The sequence below is a fragment of the Erinaceus europaeus genome, chromosome 1, assembly GCF_950295315.1.
Source record: "Erinaceus europaeus chromosome 1, mEriEur2.1, whole genome shotgun sequence".
NCBI lineage: Eukaryota > Metazoa > Chordata > Mammalia > Eulipotyphla > Erinaceidae > Erinaceus > Erinaceus europaeus.
The window spans coordinates 1,864,295-1,884,437 of record NC_080162.1 but is presented as its reverse complement, the minus strand read 5'-3'; the positions used below and the strand labels follow the sequence as shown (position 1 = coordinate 1,884,437).

Below are 20,143 nucleotides of genomic sequence, written 5' to 3'. Positions count from 1 at the left end.
GAGTATTGCTCAGCTATTGCTTATGGTGGAGCTGGGGACTGAACCTGGGACTTTGGAGCCTCAGGCCTGAGTGTCTTTTTGCATAACCATTATGCTGTCTCCCCAGCCCTAGGTCCCCCAGTTTTTTAAAAATCTATCTATGAAATTCTTAATTTTGGACAGACAAAGTTGAACTTGGAGTTATTACCTATTTTTGTAATGAGTGCATGATAGTCCATCTCTTTTATTATCTCTTTAAGAAGCAAAGCATCAGTGCTACTGATAAATTATAGTGAACAATTAAATCTTATTAATGTATACATTTGTTGAATTAGCTGTTGTTGATACCATTGTTAAACTTTTTAGGCCATCATTATAATTCTTCGAGTTATAACCCCTTAATTTTAAACAGACAGAATTAATTAAGTGAAAAATTCTTAAGAACTGAAATGTCTTTGCTGACATTCCCAAGTCCCAGTTAACCATTAAGAAGAATGTAACCAAGTCTAAGAGTTTCTCTGCTTTGCCGGAACGTAAGCTTAGCTGAAGAGACGAGTGTTCTGGAGTAGCTTAACCACAATGAGAATTATTCTGTTTCAGCCAACGCCAAAATGTGGTTGCTGTTAGCACTGGCAAGCTTGATATCTGCACTTGGAACAGCACACGGTTACTTTGGACAGTTAAAAATTGAAAACCCTGAAGCAAACATGAATATTGTAAGTTATTGAGGGAAAAAAATCTATGAAAGGTGAGAGATATTGCCATGCTTTAGAATCATGTAGGGCTAAGCTTTTACGACAAATTAAACATATTAATATCAAGTTATTTGATGCACTAAAAAAAAAAAACTTTGAAAACTTAAAATTCTGTTGTTCCCTCGTCAGAGTCAGATGATTTCTTACTGGGGGTACCCCAGTGAGGAGCACGAAGTCCTGACTGCCGATGGCTATGTCCTTACAGTCAACAGAATTCCTCATGGGAAGAAAGACTCAGAGAACAGAGGTACAAGCTTGATTTCTCTCCCTCTCCCCCTCCCCCTCCCCCTCCCCCTTCCCCTCCCTCTCCCTCTCCCTCTCTCTCCCCCTCTCCCTCCCTCTGCCTCTCCCTCCCTCTCTCCCTCTCCCCCTCCCCCTCCTACTCCCCCTCCCCCTCCCCCTCCCCCTCTCCCTCTCCCTCTCCCTCTCCCTCTCCCTCTCCCTCTCCCTCTCCCTCTCCCTCTCCCTCTCCCTCTCCCTCTCCCTCTCCCTCTCCCTCTCCCTCTCCTCTCCCTCTCCCTCTCCCTCCCCCTCCCCCTCCCTCTCTCCCTTCCCCTCCCCCTCTCCCTCTCCCCCTCCCTCTCCCCCTCCCCCTCCCCCTCCCCCTCCCTCTCCCTCTCCCTCTCCCTCTCCCCCTCTCCCTCTCCCTCCCCCCATCTCTTCCTTCTTTCCTCTCTTTGATCTTTCCTTCATCCTTTATCTGGCCTTTCTCTCCCTTTCTTCCTCCTTTCATTCCTTTCTAAGACTGAACAAGTGGGTCTTTTACCTGGAAATTCAGCTAACATGAAGCCACTCTCAGCAGTCTTCAAGGAAGTCACCATGAAATCCATGAAACTGATGGCAAAATACTGAAGTGTTACGTGATAAGTGCAATTGAGCATTAAGTGTGCGAGTCCTAGCAGAAGCAGCTGACTCAGCTAGGGAACATCAAAGCAGCTCAGTGTTCAGGAATAAGAGCTGAGCAGAGCATTGGCTAAGTGTAAGAGAATGCTCAAGTCCTAAATACATAAAAGTTATTGTTGTTATTATAGTGGTGGTTTTGTTGCTTTCTTTATTTTTTCGTTAGGAATATTCAAGTTTCTCTTGCTTCAGAAAATTGTTAAGTACAAAAAAATAAAAGCAAAATCATCCCTGATTTTACCTTTCAGAGTCCATTTAATGTAACATCTTGTCGAATGCTGTTTAGTGTATGACATTTCCAAAAGCTTTCTGAGAGCCAATGGAGGTACAATTAAGTGCTTGGTTAAGATGTAAAATCTGATGGAGTGTGGTCACCTTAGGAACCAGCACCTTAATAAAGATCATCTGTTCATGGCAGGGGTAGATAGCGTAATGGTTATGAGAGACTCTGAAGTTCTAGGTTCAGTTCCCTGCATTAACCAACATAAGCCAGAGCTGAGCAGGGCTCTGGTCATAAAACAAACAAGCAAAATCTGTTCAAAACCACTCGCTCCAGGAGGCAAACATATTTAGTTGTGGCCATGCATTGCTGTTTCATGTTATCAGAGAATACGAAAAGCCTGGGAGAGTCAGGCGGTACCACAGCGGGTTCAGCACACACGGTGCAAAGCGCAAGGACCACCTTAAGGATCCCGGTTCAAGCCCCCGGCTCTCCACCTTCAGGGAAGTCACTTCACGGGCAGTGAATCTGGTCTGCAGGTGTCTGTCTTTCTCTCCCCATCTCTGTCTTCCCCTTCTCTTTCCATTTCTCTCTGTCCTATCCAACAATGAGAACAAAAATAATAACTACAACAATAAATCAGCAAGGGCAACAAAAGGTAATAAATAAATAAATATTGAAAAAAAAAGAAAGAAAAGGCTGGATAAAGATTTCTTGTTTTTCTAGGTCAGAGGCCAGTTGTATATTTGCAGCATGGATTTCTCACATCAGCCACAAACTGGATTTCCAACCTGCCCAACAACAGCCTGGGCTTCATCCTGGCCGACGCCGGCTATGATGTGTGGATGGGCAACAGCCGCGGAAACACCTGGTCCCGGAGAAACTTATTCTATTCACCAGACACAACTGAATTCTGGGCTTTCAGGTAAAGGAAAGAGACAGTCAAATACCAACATTTAAAAATAAGTGATAGATTAAAAAACACGTGTAGGCTGAGGAAATAGGGCAAAATGTCAGAGCACAGGATTTGCAGACCTGAGCATGTTGAGATTCCAAGTTCTACACCTGGCACCTCCATAAACTAGAGCTGAGCACCGCTATGCTATCTCTTAGAAGAACAAATGAATCTGGGAGCCAGGAAGTGGCTCACCTGGTTAAGTGCACACAGTGTGAAGAACAAGGACATGCACAAGGGTCCTGGTTCAAGCCCCTGGGCCCCCAATTTTAGGAGGGATGCTTCAAAGTTGGTGAAGCACTCTGTAGGTGTCTAGTTCTCTCCTCTCTCTCTCTCTCTCTCTTCCCTCCTCTCTCTATTTCTCCTTGTCTCTATCCAGTAAAAATGGGTGGGAGGTGGCCAAGAGCAGGGGATTGGTAGTGATACACCAAGCCTCAGCAATAATCCTAGAGGCATAAATAAATAAATATTTAAAATGTGTACTTCACTAGGAATATTCCAATCTAGTCTTTTTTAAAAAATTTATTCCCTTTTGTTGCCCTTGTTGTTGCTATTGATGTTGTCATTGTTGGATAGGACAGAAAGAAATGGAGAGAGGAGGGGAAGACAGAGAGGGGGAGAGAAAGATAGACACCTGCAGACCTGATTCACCTCCTGTGAAGCAACTCCCCTGCAGGTGGTGAGCCGGGGCTCGAACTGGGATCCTTACACTGACCCTTGCATCCTTGTGCTTCATGCCATGTATGCTTAACCAGCTGTGCTACCACCCGACTCCCGAATCTAGTCTTTTTTAAAAAACATATTCTACAGCAAGAAGGAAGTAATTTTTATTCAGATCTCTTTCCTGTGTTTTTATTTTTTAATTTTCATGTATCAGAAGCTTCATACATGTACCAATTCATTACTCCTATGCTGTATCTGTATATGGGCCAGAGGGTGGGTGGAGAGGGAGAGAGAGAGGGAGAGATGGAGAGAGGGGAAAGGGGGAGGAGGAGAGTGAGAGGGGGGGAGAGGGTGGAGGAAAGAGGGGAAGAGGGAGAGTGGGAGGGGAAGAGGGAGAGGGGGATGGGAAGACAGAGGGGGCTGAAGAAGGGGAGAGGGAGGGAGAAAGGAAGGGAGAGGGTGAGAGAGATGTAGAGAGAAAGATAGAGAGGAGAGAGACCATGGCACTGGATTTCCCCTGGTGCTGTAATGCCTCTCCTGTGGTTCTGGGGTTTGAACATGGACTGTGAGTAAAGCAAGACACTCACACTACCCATTTACCTACCTCACAGCATGACTCTCCCCTTACCTCCACCAATCCTGTCTTCTTCCATACAACTTATTCCAGAAACAGCTTCCCCGTCCCACCCCCAATTATACCATGGTATCAATTCTTATTATTAGGGAATTCTCGGAATATAATTTTCCAAATGAAATGAGTAAAATGATAGAAGCAAGGAAATTCAGTGCTCTTAGCAGATCTGGAGGGCAACATTCTTAGAGATTTAAGAGTATGTGCCAACCAAATCAGGGTGAGTGGGGTGACTAAAATTCAGGTACCTTGAGAGATATCAAAGCTTCCTGTTACTGGCCCTCTTCTGCCTGCCTTATTATGGGGACTTACTGACAGAGGGAAAAGGAGGAGGAAGTTGGTCATGGTGCTGTGCAGAAGTGCCCTGATTATTCCGGGTGTGGAAAGGTGAGGCCATGTGTCAAGAGTGTGAAGGCAGCAGGAGTAGAAAGGAAGAGAAGGCCAAGGAAGCCCACAGGCTCGACCAGGCAGGGCTGATTGGTCCAGGAAATGTGTTGGAGCTCATACCATTGTAAAAGAAGCTGATGAGAAATTTGAAATTAGGGAGTGGCAAAGCTATTTTCATTTATATGATATTATTTTAGCTGATTTGTGAAGTGTATAATGGGCCACCTTGGTGTACATAACTATTCAGCTTACATGGAGGTACAGGAAGAGAAAGAATCCACATATACTGTGCCTATCTGAAACAGAATCTCTTTTAGAAGTTACAGCAAGGAAATGTATTCAAATAGTCTTGATACATATATATTTTTTCTTTCAGCTTTGATGAAATGGCTGAGTATGACATTCCAGCTACCATCAATTTCATTTTACAGAAAACTGGACAGGAACAGATCAGCTATGTTGGCCATTCCCAGGGTGTCTCCATCGGTAAGGAAAAGTATCTGAAGCAAGTAGCCTCACTCCTATAGAGCCTTCCCTGGTGGCTGCCCACACTTGCTGGCCACCGAGCTCAAAGACATTGACAGGAAGTCAATTGTTTTGTTGGAATATTGGGAAACTAAAGGAGGGTGGATGGCAAATTATTTGTGCAAGGTAACACCGTTATTACAAGTGGGACAGCCCAGGAGAACTGATTCTCTAGACCAGCCTCTGAATCATGGTTCCAGGTGGAAGCTGACTTTAATCTAGCCCTGTCACCCATGTATGGAACAATTACAGTGTGTCCTAAAGCATAGCAGTAACTACATTTCCTTAAAATCCCTGTCTTTGTATTAGACTGCATCTAGTAGGGGAAGGGAGGTGTAGCAGTGAGAGCAGCAGTGAGGGGAAAGTGAACGAGAGTGTATGGAACTTTCCCACTCTAAGCCAAACTTCTCAGATAAAGACAGACAGATACACACACACAAACACACACACACACACACACACACACACACACACACACACACACACACACACACACAGATACCTCAACATTTCATTCTTCCCAGAGCAGAGTCTGTGGGTCAGGAAAGGCTCAAATCTGGACTGAGTGTATGGCAAGGCATGCTTGCTACTGGAGAAAATATTTTTTAAAGATTCATTTATCTACTTATTTATTTATTCTTTTAAAATATTTATTTATTTATTTCCTTTTGTTGCCCTTGTTGTTTTATTGTTGTAGTTATTATTGTTGTCATTATTGTTGTTGGATAAGACAGAGAGAAATGGAGAGAGGAGGGGAAGACAGAGGGGAAGAGAAAGACAAACACCTGCAGACCTGCTTCACCGCCTGTGAAGTGACTCCCCTGCTGTTGGGAAGCTGGGGGCTCGAATGGGATTCTTATGCTGGCCCTTGAGCTTTGCGCCACCTGCACTTAACCCGCTGCACTACCACCCACTCCCTATTTATTTATTCTTATAAGACAGGGTGAATGAAACCAAATAACTACTGAGTTCTAGCCCTGAACCCAGGGAAGAAATAGGGAACTGAAGGAAAAAATGACGTGTTACATGAGAGATATTCTAGGTTTTTTTGTTGTTGTTGATGTGCACTCAGATGGTGGTCTTTCTTCCTACTCGAATGCTTTGCTTTCCCACTGCACTTCCAGGCATCCAGAGTAGCCAGGACAAGGAGACACACCCAGGGAGGGACCAAATGAGGTAGTCAGAGGTGGTGAATATTCCTGTTCATTTGCATACAAGCGATGATTTGTCCTGTAGATTTTAGACACAATAAATCAGGGAGGAAAACCTTTCAGGTCTCGTTGTGTTGAGTGATATGTGTTTCCCCCAACATAAAGATTGGTATTCAGGATGGTATTCAGAGACAAGTAGAGGCAGGAGCAGCAAGGGAGAAACTGAGCTCCCTGCACTGTGTGGAAGATTCCAGCATTTGTTCCCTGCCTGGCCGGGCTAGCTTCGCAGGCTGGAGACAGATAACCAGGGACTCATGGTTGAGCTGGGACGCAGTTCAATCTTTATTGATGAGTGGGGATGCAGTTCGATCTAGCTAGCTCTAATCACAATATTGTCATATATATATCTTGAGGCAGAAGTGTCAGGAAGAGGAAGTATGTAAGATAGGGGGTGGGGAGAAGGAAATAGCGCAAACCAGTGGGGATTAAAGCAATGTCCTGCAGGCAGAGCGGTTCCCAGGTAACACAGTGATTATGTAAATAGAACACAGCATAAGCAGTGCAACAGAAAAGGTCTTAGAAGCAGAATTTAGAAGAAGACCAACATTTCCCCCTTTCTTTTTAACTAATAGCCATAGTATCAGGTGTGCGGGTTGAAAAGAAACCTATGTCATACAGGCATTTTCAGAAGACCTGGCACAAGACAGGGAGCAACAAGTAGAAAAGCAGCAAGAACCAGTGTGATGCCAAGGAGAGGCCTGAGGGGGGGTTTCCTGACTCAAAGGGCAAGGCCTAGCAGGTGAAAGGGTGTTTCTTGCCTCTGGGGGCATCTATTGCCTCAAGGGACGTTTCCTGACTCTGTGGGCAGGACCTAGTAAGGAGGGGGGTTTCCTACCTCTGGAAGCAAAGCCTGCAGGTAAGGGGGCATGGTCTATAGAGTCCCATGGCAGCTGGCTACTAACTTCATAGACTGCTGCGGTCAGTCTTTGAGAAACCCAGCAGCATAAAGGGAAGCTGCTGTAAAGTTGTGTAAAGTGTCCAAAAGGTGTACCAGTAAGTCTGATAGAAGTGTCAGTCCAAAGCAGATGAAATGCTAGGGGATGAAACGCTGCACAATGTCTCGATGGGGAAGGTCAACCACTGTAATTCCGCTTTAATGTAGACAGTGAGCTTTGGAGTCTGTGAATCTGTTTCTTCAGGTTGTGCCAGGTCACATCATTAGTTTCAGGGGGGGAGTCCAAATGGATTTCTGGGGATTTCATTTGAGGAGATGCTTTTTCATGTGAAGATCTGACACCTGTAATTCACTTACTTGTCAAACAAAGCTTGTAGCAGATTAGAAGTTTACTATAATTGATAACTCCACTATAATTGGAACTCCTTTCTAGTATGATTTTAAGGTTGTTTAAACAGTTTAAACTCAATAAAAGATCCATGGTTAGAAGTCTCAGGCATGAGAATCATTAGCATAACCATTGCTTATTCTACCCCACCCATACTCATTCAGTTTTCAGGATTAAATGTTTCCAAGACGTAAACAATCAAAATATAAAAAAACAATTTTTTGGACTGTTTTGGATGTCTCTAGAAATCATGGCTGTGTCCAGCATTTTTTTTGTAAAGTTAATGTCATACAAAAATTCAATCATTCAAATCACTCTCTTATGAAACTCAACTGAAAGCATACAACAAACTTAAGATATTCAGAGAGAACAATGAGGGGGGAATAGAGAGAAAATCAGTAGGCAGTTTTTGCTTCTTTCACCTTGAACCAGATTATCCAGATCTCACCATGTAGCATTGTGAGCCCCAGAGGGCGTCCTAGTCCAAAAAGCTCTTCAAAATTCCATTTAGGGTGCTTCTGATGGTTCCTGCTGGATTTCTGAAGGCACCCATTTCTATAAGCGCCTTCCAATTGAAGAAAGAATTGAATCAGGAGGGTAGAACTAACCATGTGTCTCCATTCTTGGGGACTGCCAGGGTAATGGAGAATGATCTTCAAGTTATAATAGTCCTTCTCCACGGGAAACATGGGAGAGGAAGTCCAGAAAGTCCAAGGAGAAATCTCCATGCATCTCCCAAGCTCTACAATCACAGTCATAAGAAACCAAAGTTCCTGGTCAGGGAACTAAAGTGTGGCCCAGAGCAAAATGTTTCAGAGACAGAGAAACTGTCTCATGAAAAAAGAGTAGAGGCTTTGGGAAACCTCTTCACAAGTAGAAAGGCAACCCATGGCGGATGGGTAGCCAAGTTTACTTATCTGGGGGATGGGCAGGTTAGGTCCCACGACAGTGCCAGTCCCTGTTTCATGGCTCCATTTGCCAGCTAGCTTTGTGGGCAGGTTAGAGAGATGACCAGGGACTCATGGCTGAGCTGGGATGCAGTTCAATCTTTATTGTTGAGCAGGGATGCAGCTCAATCTAGCTAGATCTAATCACATTATAGTCATATATACATATATATATATATATATATATGTATATATTTCTTGAGGCGGAAGTTTCAGGAAGAGGAAGTACGTAGGATACGGGGTGGGGAGATGGAAAAAGCTTGAACCAGTGGGGATTAAACCAATGCTCTGCAGGCAGGGCTGTTCTCAGGTAACACAGTGATTATGTAAATAGACCACAGCATAAGCAATGCAATTGAAGAGGTTTTAGAAGCAGAATTTAGAAGCAGACCAATAGTTCCCTGCTAAGGTGATATAGGCCTGCTAGCTTACAAGTCACTAGAGGCAGTCCGGAGTCACAGGCTGGGAGCCTGAGCTGGGCTCTTCTAAGCAAAAGCAAAATAAGACAGGACACAGCTTGTTCTTCAGTGAAGGTTCAGTACATGCCTTAGACTTGAAGAACCATTTGTCAAACTGAAATTAACTAACTTTCCACGTTAGTACCAAGTTTACTAGAATCTCATTCTTTAATTTCCAAACTATTAACAAAAAAAAAGGAGCCCTTTCAGATAATGACTTGGAACAACACACTGGTTAATAAGTACTTTTTATATGTCTGTGACTGTGATTTTAAAACCGCAGTTTTCAAACCTGCTACCTGTTCTCGAAGGTCTAGAGATATTCAGTTATTGAATTGTAGAATTGTAGTAAACTTTCTTTAGTATTCCTTGCAATGAAAAAAAAATTTTTGAATCAAAATAACTGAAACCTAACACTCTTTTGAATTATTACTTCAATACTATTTGTTTGTTTATTTATTTATCTTGCCATAGGGTTATTGCTGAGGTTTGGTGCTAATGTGATGAACTAAATGCTCTTGGTGGCCTTATTTTTTTTTCGGATATGACAGAGAGAAGAAATGGAGAGATAGAGAGAGAAAGGGAGACATCTGCAGCATTGCTTACTGCTTGTGAAGCTCTCTCCCTAGATAGGGATCAGACACTTGAACCCAGATCCTTGCACATAGGAAAATTTATGTACAATAAATAACCAATGCACCACATCTCATGCCCTATTTCAAATTGTTATGTTTCTGCTTTTTATTTTTGATAGGCTAGAGAGAAATTGAGAGTGGCGGGGAGAGATAAGGTGAGATAAAACAGGAGAGACCTGCAGCAGGACTTCATCACTGGGGTGAAGCACCACCTGGGACTCGAACTGGGTCCTTGCAGACTGTAATGTGTGCTCTCAGCTAGGTGTGCCACCACCTGGCCCTTCCTTTTTCAATTTTTCTTCTTTACTGACAACCCAGCTTATGTACTGCCTGTAATCTATACTTAGACAACCAGAGAACGTAGTTCCTTAACACTAGAGGCAGTCTGCCACGGAACAGGAGCATAGCTTGGGTTCTTCTGAGCAAAAGAACAATGACGTGCTCTTGGAATGATGGCTCTTTTTCACACAGAGTCAGTTTTTAGAATATATACATAAGCTGCCAGAGTCTACAGTGTTTTTGTTCAAACTGTTCTTGTCGCTCATCAATATGGCATTATTAATAGTAAGTCTTCCTGTAGATTTCCAGTATAGAGAATTGGGCTGTCTGATCACACTGCAGCCCACCATTTTCCTTCTGTGCTGATAATCAGTCAATACCACTGAGTGATCTTACATGTTGAGCATAGATTCTTGAATGCTCTTCATTAGCCATGTGCCAAATGTTTACTGTATACCGAGTATCCTGGTAAATACACATGTATCTTTTTTAATATTTACTAAACAACCTCATAGAGCACTCATTATCTCTGAGCTGGAGATGAAAAAGTAGAGGCTCTTAGACTTTAGTTGACTTGGACCTGGTAACAAAAAAATAGCAAACTATAAATCTAGGATTTCAGATCTCCTGTGGTCATATTTTAGATGAAATTCGGAGTGTTCAGAGTGTTCAGCATAACATTGAGTGGTCAGATATTAAAGTTGTGCTTTTAACCATTATACTTCTGTGCCTTTCTTATAGTAAATATCAATCATCTCATTTTGGTTAAACAGATTTAAATTTATTTAAAATCTCTCTTCATCATAAGTTATAAGCCTGTCACCATACGGTTATCCTAAAGCTTGTATTTTTTTTTCTAAAATCTGATTAAAATGTTTTTCACCACATTTTTATTAGTGATTTAATAATGCTTTTCTGGATTAGAAAATGTTTGATAGCTTTATAGTACCACTCCAGCTATCGCCAAACTCTGTGCGCTCCTATAATATTTCTTGTTTGGCCTCCAGGGTTATCACTGAGGCTTGGTATCTGCACTACAAATCCACTGCTCCTGGAGACCACCTGTTGCCCTTGTTGTTTATCCTTGTTGTTGTCATTATTGTTGTTGTTGTTGTTGGATAGGAAAGAGAGAAATCAAGAGAGGAGGGGAAGACAGAGAGGGGGAAAGAAAGACAGTTGCAGACCTGCTTCACTGCTTGTGTAGTGACTCCCTCATCCCTTTAGTTGTGGAGCCAGTGACTCGAACCACCCTCCTATATACTCTATTTTCATGTTACCATAAAAAAAACATGTAATAAGAAAAACAAATATACTAAATTCTGATTGATTTGAATATCATGAACTTGTCAGAATGTCCCAGAGTCTCTGTTAGTAATTCCAATATAATCTTACATGCAAATGTACATAACACACACACAAACACTCTCCCTCTCTCTCTTTTAATTGTTCCCTTGTCCTTCTGTTTCAGGTTTGATTGCCTTTTCTACAAATCTGAACTTGGCAAAAAAAGTAAAGACATTTTATGCATTGGGTCCAGCTGTCACACTGACATATACCAAAAGTATTCTCGGCAAACTTTCTTATGTTCCTATGTTCATCTTAAGGGTATGTCATTCTTTTTTCACTTACCCTAAGAAATATAACTGTCCACAAATTTGAAAGTGATAGAGGGAACTAAAATGCTTGATGATAACATGTCTATACCCAAGAATGAAAAGGTACAGGTTGATATTTCCCCCTGTCACAAATTATTCCTGAACACTTTTCTACTTGTTCTTTGTTCTTGATTTGTTTATGTGTATTAACAATGCTTCCGAAGTGCTTTTGCCTCTTTGTAGCTGGTTCTGTTATCAAGCATTCTAGTCAGTTCTGTCAAGATCTTAATTCTCATACTCCCTTGACCCTCACTCTGGAAAAGTGAAAGAGAACTAAAAACAAAACAGAATAGTCAGATAAGAAGAATAAACTGTCTGGGTAACATGGAGAAGACTAGGACAGAATGGGAAGGAAATAAAGAAAAAAGAGAAAAGAGAGGAAAGTAGACAGTATAATGGTTATGCCAACAGACTCCCATGCCTGAGGCTCTAAAGTCCCAGGTTCAATTTCCCACAGCACCATAAGCCAGAGCTGAACAGTGCTTCTGTAAAAAAAAAAAAAAGAAAAGAAAAGAAAGGAAAGAAAACAATGGTTGAAAATAGGCATTGTGATCTTTCATCAAATAGTCTGATTCACAATTCTTTTTTTAAAATATAACTACAAATTAATAGGAGTGTACATAAACACCATTCGACCACCAAAAGACTGTGTCCCATCCCATCCTCCCCCCTCCCCACCAGCCCATGAAGCCAAACATCCACCCTCACTCGCAACCCAGGTTTTTTACTTTGGTGCCCTATTCCAAAATCAGTCAAACCCTGCTTTGAGTTTCTCTTTCTGTTCTTCTTTCTCATCTTCTGTATATGAGTTGGATCATCCCATACTCATCTTTATCTTTTGTTAAGTGTTCCTGCCTTTCATATGTTTCAGTTCTTCATTTTTCCATTTTTATTTGTGATTAATAACAGGGTTATAATATTTTAAGATTACAACATATAGTTCCATTCCACATCCACTATCAATGATCTGTATCTCCACCCTCCTAACTCCCCCCAAAAAACCTCCATAGTTCTTATGACTTTTAGAATCAATTTTCTTACTTCCTTTTTTACTTTAAGTTCATCAGTTCTCCAGTTTCCACAAACGAGTGAAGCCATCAGCAGTTGTCTCTTATCTCTTCATTTATTTTCACTAATTATAATCGCCTCAGTTCCTTATGTTGCACCTATGAGCAAAATCATCAGGTAGCTTTTATGCAAATAAAACTCACTTGTTAGAATATATAAACTGTAGCAACAAGAATCCTTGAACACAAGCATTGTATTAAAGAACCTCAGGGTATATAATGAAAATGAGAAAACCAAAAAAAAAGTAAGAAAGATTAAAAATACTAGAGAGAAAATGACATAACTTAAAAAGATGTAGAAGACTACATGCATATAAATATGCATGAAACTTTACACAAAATACTACATGTATAAAAATTGTTTGAAAAAAAATTTTCTTGTCTCCATGTTGTCTGTCAAGTGAATTTTGAAAGTAATGGATTTCTATCTCATGCCATTTATCCAGATTTAATTGAGGAGTTTGTATTTTTTTCAAATGTCCTGCCAACATATTCCCTAAATTCTTTCTCTCATAGCTCTTCTGATCTGTCTCATAAAGTGTTTGTTGTCACCTTGGTTTTACAGACCTAGAATTTTCCTATTTTTGGTTTCTGTTTTTGGCCAGGAGGTTTTGCTAGATTCTGTTCTGTAATATGAGTTTTGGCTGGGGGTAGAGGGGATTTTTGAGGTTCTCATAGTATTATGGAAACTAATATCCCTTAAACGGAGCCTGAGGGTGGTAGAAGGGAGAAATCCCAGACCTCCTTTTATTGACAGACTGGTTTCTCCAAGTGGGAACATTGCTGTTAAGTCGACTTCCAGCATATAGTTTGGTGAGCTTCCCTGCTGCCACAGGGCACAGTGTTTAGTTCCTTGGTTATTCAGGATGCTGGTCTTTTGTCCAATCAATAGTCTGTGACTTCTACAGCTCTAACAGTGGCTGTGAGCTCCTTTTCTTTTCTTTCTTCAATGTATTTATAAAAAGGAAACATTGACAAAACCATACGATAGCCACTTGGGCCCAGAACAGTTCTGCAAAGACCTGTCAAATCAGTCATGTTACTTGAAGCAGTCACAGATAAGTCACCCACAGCCAAAGGCATGCTGTGAGTCCACTTGATTGAGTTCCCTCCCTCCTGCTCCCACCACCCACATACTCTCATCAACCTTCAAAGGATGCTGCTGCTTCACCACAGATCCCAGCTGTTCTCTGATGACATTTGTTGAGTTATTCTGTTATAATACCTGTGTTCTGCTGCACCGTCAACATCCTAAAACTAGTCACCACCAATCTGCCTCAGAAGTTTCTTTCCCTTTTCTAATCACCATTTTTCCCTTCCTCATCCCACACTTCTGTGCAGGAGAGTGCTCTTGGTTCAGATTATGAAAGTCAATGATGCTATTTTCTCCTAGTGTTTTCAGCTATTCATGTCACTCTGAACTAATGTGTCTTTTCAAACCTAAAGTCTAAGGAACTTTAGTGAAACAATGTTTATATAGCTTTTATTCAAACTGAAAATTTTGTATTGATGTTGAGTGTTTGTAACTTCCGAATTGATTCAAAACATGTCTATTTATTTTTCTTTTAAAAAACATTTATTTATTCCCTTTTGTTGCTCTTGTTGTTTTATTATAGTAGTTATTATTGTTGTTATTGATGTCATTGTTGTCAGATAGGACAGAGATAAATGGAGAAAGGAGGGGAAGACAGAGAGGGGAAAGAGAAAGAGAGACACCTGCATATCTGCTTCACCACCTCTGAAGCAACTCCCGTGTAGGTGGGGAGCTGGGGGCTCTAATTGGGATCCTTACTCCGGTCCTGGTGCTTTGCACCATGTGCGCTTACCCTCTGTGCCACTGCCCGCTTCCCATCTATTTCTTTTTTAAAAGTTTTTAATTAATCTATTTAGGATAAAGAAAACACGAAATTTAGAAGAAATAGGTAGATATAAAGGGAGAAAGAGAAAGACACCTATAACACTGTTTCACTGCATGGGAGGCTTTTCCTCTGCAGTTGGGGGCCAAAGGTTTGAACCTGGATCCTTGTGCATTGTAATGTGTATGCTCCCCTAGTTCTGCCACTTCCTGGTCCCCAGAACATGCTTATTTATTACTTGTACTCAGATTTGAGAGGTAATACAGAAATGTTAAAAAAATATATAGCATGTTAGAGTTTTAGATCAGAATTCTAGTTATAAGTTCCAGTTTGTTCAAGAGTGACATTCTATTACCCTAATGTTTCTTTATCTATTGAATGAGGATAGCTAAATATTTTCCTCCAAAACTGGTTCGTAACTTTCTCTTATAATTAAATTATCCACCTTCAGTCACTATTTTCTCTCTTGATTCAAAATTGATTGAAGAGGGAGTCAGGCTGTAGCGCAGTGGGTTAAGCACAGGTGGCGCAAAGCACAAGTACCAGCATAGGGATCCCGGTTCGAACCCCGGCTCCCCACCTGCAGGGGAGTCGCTTCATAGGCGGTGAAGTAGGTCTGCAGGTGTCTATCTTTCTCTCCCTCTCTCTGTCTTCCCCTCCTCTCTCCGTTTCTCTCTGTCCTATCCAACAATGACGACAACAACAATAATAACTACAACAATAAAACAACAAGGGCAACAAAAGGGAATAAATAAATAAAATAAAATATTAAAAAAATAATAAAAAATTGATTGAAGAAGTCATGTATTCTGACTATTGTAATACTTCTAGGTTGTTTTATGATTTTATTCCATAACTTCATACCAGAGTAAGACTAGCTTTCTGTGTCTTCTGTTTCTTCTTAATCAACAGTACACTGCTCAGGGCAGCAACAAAAACCCAGTATTGATATCTGGCATGCTCTTTAAACAACTTCATTGTAGGAGCTAAGTGCAAGTCTTTGAAATTCTGAAAAAGCGCACAGAAATTTGACAGTACTGTGAAAGTCAACTCTCTCTACACAAAGATTATAAAAATGAATGAGTCTCTATGAATCTTAACCATCAGAACCCTCTAGTGATGCTTTTATTTTGCAGCTGATATTTGGTAATAAAATGTTCTTGTCAAACAACTTTCTCGATAAATTCATCGCTGACCAAGTGTGTTCCCGGAAAGTCCTCAATCGCATCTGCAGCAATACCTTATTTCTCTTCTTTGGATTCGATGCCAAGAACTTGAATATGGTTTGTATATATCAAAATCTCTATTCTGAATATTCTGATCAAAGTTGAGCATGTTTATTTGCTCATTACTGAGAGAATGAGGGGGTGAGTGTTCCAGAGCATTCCCTAGCACATACAACACCAAGGGCCAAACTTCTGCAGTCCCTTGCACCCCACCCACCACATCAGCTCATCTGCTACATCACCTGCCAGGCTCTGTGCACCACACCATTTCTGATTACTTGTCTTACCACTTTTTGAGATGTTACAAAAAGTGGTCTGGGAGGTGGCACAGTGGATAAAGCACTGGACTCTCAAGCATGAGGTCCAGAGCTCAAGCCCCAGCAGTACATGTACCAGAGTGACACCTGGTTCTTTCTCTCTCTCCTCCTATCTTTCTCATAAGTAAACAAATACAATTTTAAAAAATAAATGTTACAAGAACTAGGAAGGAGTAACATCAGAATTGTCTGTATGATAAGCAGACAAGCCCAAGACAACTCACAAGTCAGTTCTCCCAGTTTCTCCTGATAACTTTACTATGTCTTATGAAAATAAGAATCATGTATAGACATAATTAGGACTAGGTATACTTCATAAGACACATATGTATACTATCTCTTTATACATGTCTGTATACCCCAGTCAGCAGGAAAGAGTGGAAGCTGACTCTGAGGTCTTGATTCTTACATCTGGCTCCTTCTGCTATTTGTGTGACACTGGTAGAATTTCTAAGCTTCTATGAGCACCAAATTCTCTTTTGATAAAATGGAGATGATAATTTCTCCTTAGAGTGACCATAAATGAAAGAAGTTGTCTCAGGCAAATGTGCTTTGTAAACTCCAATGTGGCAGACAGTTGTGTCCCTGGTAGATTTCCAGTGAGCATCCTTAAACACTGGAGCTGGGTGCGAGCATTCAACATCTGTGCTGTGGGCATGGAACACCCACCTGTGTGTCTGTGCACCTGTGCTTGCTTCCTAGAGCCGCCTTGACATATACCTGTCGCATAATCCCGCTGGGTCTTCCGTTCAAGATTTACTGCACTGGTGCCAGGTACAAACAAGTGTTGCTAAAATTTGTTTTGAGTGTCTGAATGTTCAGTACATTACTAAAACTCTATTAATATATTCAGTTAAATGTTTCTAATGTGGAATTACTCAATCTTGTGAGTATGGGTTGAAAAGCAAACACTCCTTATCAATGAAAATCCTACAAAACAGCCATTTTATGTTGCAAAAATGAGTAGTTTTGGTGACTTAACATGAAAGAAAAATTGTTCTTACCAAAGTTATATTTAAACAGTTATAACTATCTTTTCTTGGATTATTATAATTAGTGGTCTTTACTTGTGGAATAAGAATATCCAGTAATCCTCTTATTCTTACAGTAATTCTTTGCTGTGTTATTTGTATAAGATATACTTTGATCTTAAACACGCCCCTTTAAATACTTCACTGCTTTTAAGCACAAAACAAAGAACAAGCACGGTCTCACATGTCTAGCAGCTCAGTAATGGATTCTTGAGACTAAACATTGAGTCATTGCTGAAATCTAAAATACAGGATGTACTCAAAAATTGTTTACATTGAAAATAAGCGTCTGGGAAATGGTTTAACTTTATTTTGTCACATAACCTAGAGATTTGTTGTTGTTGTTGTTGTTATTTCATGGTTCTGAATTTCTCCATATTAGGTCAAGAATGCTAAGAAGTTTCAAGCTTATGACTGGGGAAGCCCTTCTCAGAATATGATACACTATAATCAGGTAAACCACGAAGAGTTGAAAGTATTCATAGTCAAAAACAAACAGACAAACAAATCAAAAAGAAGTGAATGGTGTAATTGCAGTTACCGTACATTTAGTTTCCAAAGAGAAGTTACTGCTCTGAACTCTCAGGTGAAGAAAATGGAGCTAGAGAAGCATTTCCTTGGAATCTGCTCTTCATGGCAGACATCTTTGCTGTCTTCTCTCTCCTGCTGTGCACCAAGCTCCCACAGCTGGGCTTGCGCAAGCTGCCTTACTAGTGCCCTGCTTCTACTTCCTGAACCCCACCACTCCTCACTGCTTCAGACAGGTAGGGGCTAGATCCCAGAGCCCAGGTATTACTCCTCCTAGCACTGCAATCAGCTAGTACAAAACACATTTTCCTAATGATCACCTCTTCAAGCCCCTCAAATACAGTCCTATTTTGAATCTTTCTTTAAAAGAAAGATTCCTGTCCATGTTCACTCAGCTGCCACCACCCCACTGGAAGAAGCTTTGGTGCTGTGCTATCTTTCCCTCTCTGTGTGACTGACCTTCTCTTTCTCTGTCTGAGAAAGTCACACTAGAATAGTGAAATGCTGGCATCAGCAACAACAAAAGGTGCATTTTCTATGAGAGAAGAGGGCATTAAGTTAAGTGAAGTTAAGTGTTGCTAAAATTGAACCTTCCATCTCTTATACCTCTCACCTTCAAGCAGATGATCTAACTGGCTGAGTTGTCTCTTCAGGTGTGAATCTGCCTTTCTATAGGTTTAAAATGCCAGAGGTAAGAATACTCTTGGAGGGTCAAGTATGACTTGGAAATCGAGACTCCCCTCCCGCTTACTAAGCTAGTGACATCTGAACCAGTATTTCATAGGATCAAGCATTCAACACACACAGCCCTTCTGCCAATTGACTGGCCTGATAACTCACCAAACAGAAACCCCAGCTAAAGAGTTGGGGTGTTTGCAGGTCGTTCTTTAGAGGACTCTGAAGGAAATGATCTGTTAACAGTTTGAACCCAATCCACTTCCTTCAGCTTGAGTCCTGACTTTTAACTCCGCAGAAATCATTCCACAGTGCTGGGAAACTGTGCAGATGAGGTCACATTCATCATATTGTCCCCTCAGGGTATAGTCCATTCCCGTGAGAGATATAATTCTAATCCCAGAGTGCCTTGTTCCACCATGTTGTCCCCTCAGGGTATTGTCAATTCCCATGAGAGTTGAAATGATATTCCTGGAGTGCCTTTCCCAACCAATCCTGTCCTGACTCATCACTTCTGGTTTTTTGCCCAATAAAGCGCTTCTGCTTCTACCTCTCTCTCTCTTGCCCGATTTTCACCTTGGTGATCAGACACAGAGATGGGTGCTGCACATAGTGGGAGGCTGCCATTTTGCTAGCTCCACGTAGCCTGAACTGCTGTGCTCCCACCCAACTCTGAGGTGTCCGCATGAATAAAGATTTGTGTTCCCTCTCTGCTCCGGATCTCCTCTCTCTCCTCCACATTGCAGCCGACACCTCAGAATCAGCAAAGCCAATTTCCTTGGGGAATGCAGAAGATAATGACTGCCCTCAGGGGCACTGGCTAAAACTTTATCCACACTAGGTTCCCACATGTTGCAAAGGGCCACTTGCAACACCATGATCGAATACATAACCACTTGGCTTTGGATAGTAATGAATTTCTCAAACATACATTGAGCATTTACTTATAAAAACAAGGTCATGGGAGTCATGCAGTAGGGCAGTGGGTTAAGAGCATGTGGCGCGAAGTGAAAGGATAGGCATAAGGATCGCGGTTCTAGCCTCCAGCTCCCCACCTGCAGGTGAGTAAAATCACAGTCAGTGAAGCACGTCTGCAGTTGTCTGTCTTTCTCTCCTACTTTCTGTCTTCCCCTCCTCTCTCCATTTCTCTCTGTCCTATCCAACAATGAGGACATCAAGAATAACTACAATAAAACAACAAGGGCAACAAAAGGGAATAAATAAAACAAGGTCAATTCTCTAAGTAACCTAAATAAGATGCAGTCAGCCTACAGACGAGCACTCTGATGCTTCTCTCTGGTTTATTTTTTAGCCCACACCTCCTGTCTACAATATAACGGCCATGGAAGTGCCAATTGCAGTGTGGAGTGGTGGCAATGACTTGCTGGTCGACCCTAAGGATGTTAACCTCTTACTTCCAAAGTTTCCTAACCTCATTTACCACAAGGAGATTCCTTCTTACAATCACTTGGACTTTATCTTCGCAGTAAATTCCCCCCAAGAAATTTATAATGAGATTTTGTCTATCATGTCTAGTCATAAAAGCTAGTTCTGGTTTTAAAGAATCCCCCATCAGTTTTTCAAAATATTTTTCTTGTCCACATGCTTTTCTGCAATGCTCTGACTTAAAGATTCCTTCTGTAATCTTGACTTGAAGGATAAACTTACATCAATAAACTGCAACTTTAAAAGTTTAAAGAAAATGTGATGTTGTTGTTTTTGTTGAAAAATCTATCTGGAAACTCTTAAGAGAGCACATCTATGCTGAGGCTACACTTCTTTTTCTTAAGATTTATTTTTAAATATTTATTTATTGCCCCGACCAGCAATAAATATTTATTTATAGCCCCGGCGGTGAACAGGGGCTAGGAACCTAAAAAGACCTGGAATGATAGGGACAAGAGACACGAAGGAATGACAGCAAGACAAGTTTCTGATCAAGTTGCAAAATTTTATTGTG

General features: G+C 41.2%; 1 protein-coding gene across 1 annotated transcript; it reads left to right on the top strand.

Moving 5' to 3' along the window:
• The first annotated feature begins 529 nt into the window (after positions 1 to 529).
• LOC103126873 (gastric triacylglycerol lipase-like) lies at positions 530 to 19,880 on the top strand. The gene is made up of 9 exons (XM_060186571.1): positions 530 to 695; positions 864 to 981; positions 2,581 to 2,779; positions 4,867 to 4,976; positions 11,297 to 11,433; positions 15,543 to 15,689; positions 16,652 to 16,723; positions 17,363 to 17,434; positions 19,496 to 19,880. The coding sequence occupies exons 1-9, from the start codon at positions 591 to 593 to the stop codon at positions 19,730 to 19,732; spliced, it is 1,197 nt and encodes a 398-aa protein (XP_060042554.1). The 5' UTR covers positions 530 to 590; the 3' UTR covers positions 19,733 to 19,880.
• The last annotated feature ends 263 nt before the right edge of the window (positions 19,881 to 20,143 follow it).

Bases quoted from the DNA above. Each gene is read 5' to 3' on its own strand.
- LOC103126873 (XM_060186571.1), top strand. From the start codon at position 591: ATGTGGTTGCTGTTAGCACTGGCAAGCTTGATATCTGCACTTGGAACA. The intron at 15,690-16,651 runs GTTTGTATATAT...CTTGCTTCCTAG, and splicing joins ATGCCAAGAACTTGAATATG to AGCCGCCTTGACATATACCT. The intron at 17,435-19,495 runs GTAAACCACGAA...TTTATTTTTTAG, and splicing joins ATATGATACACTATAATCAG to CCCACACCTCCTGTCTACAA.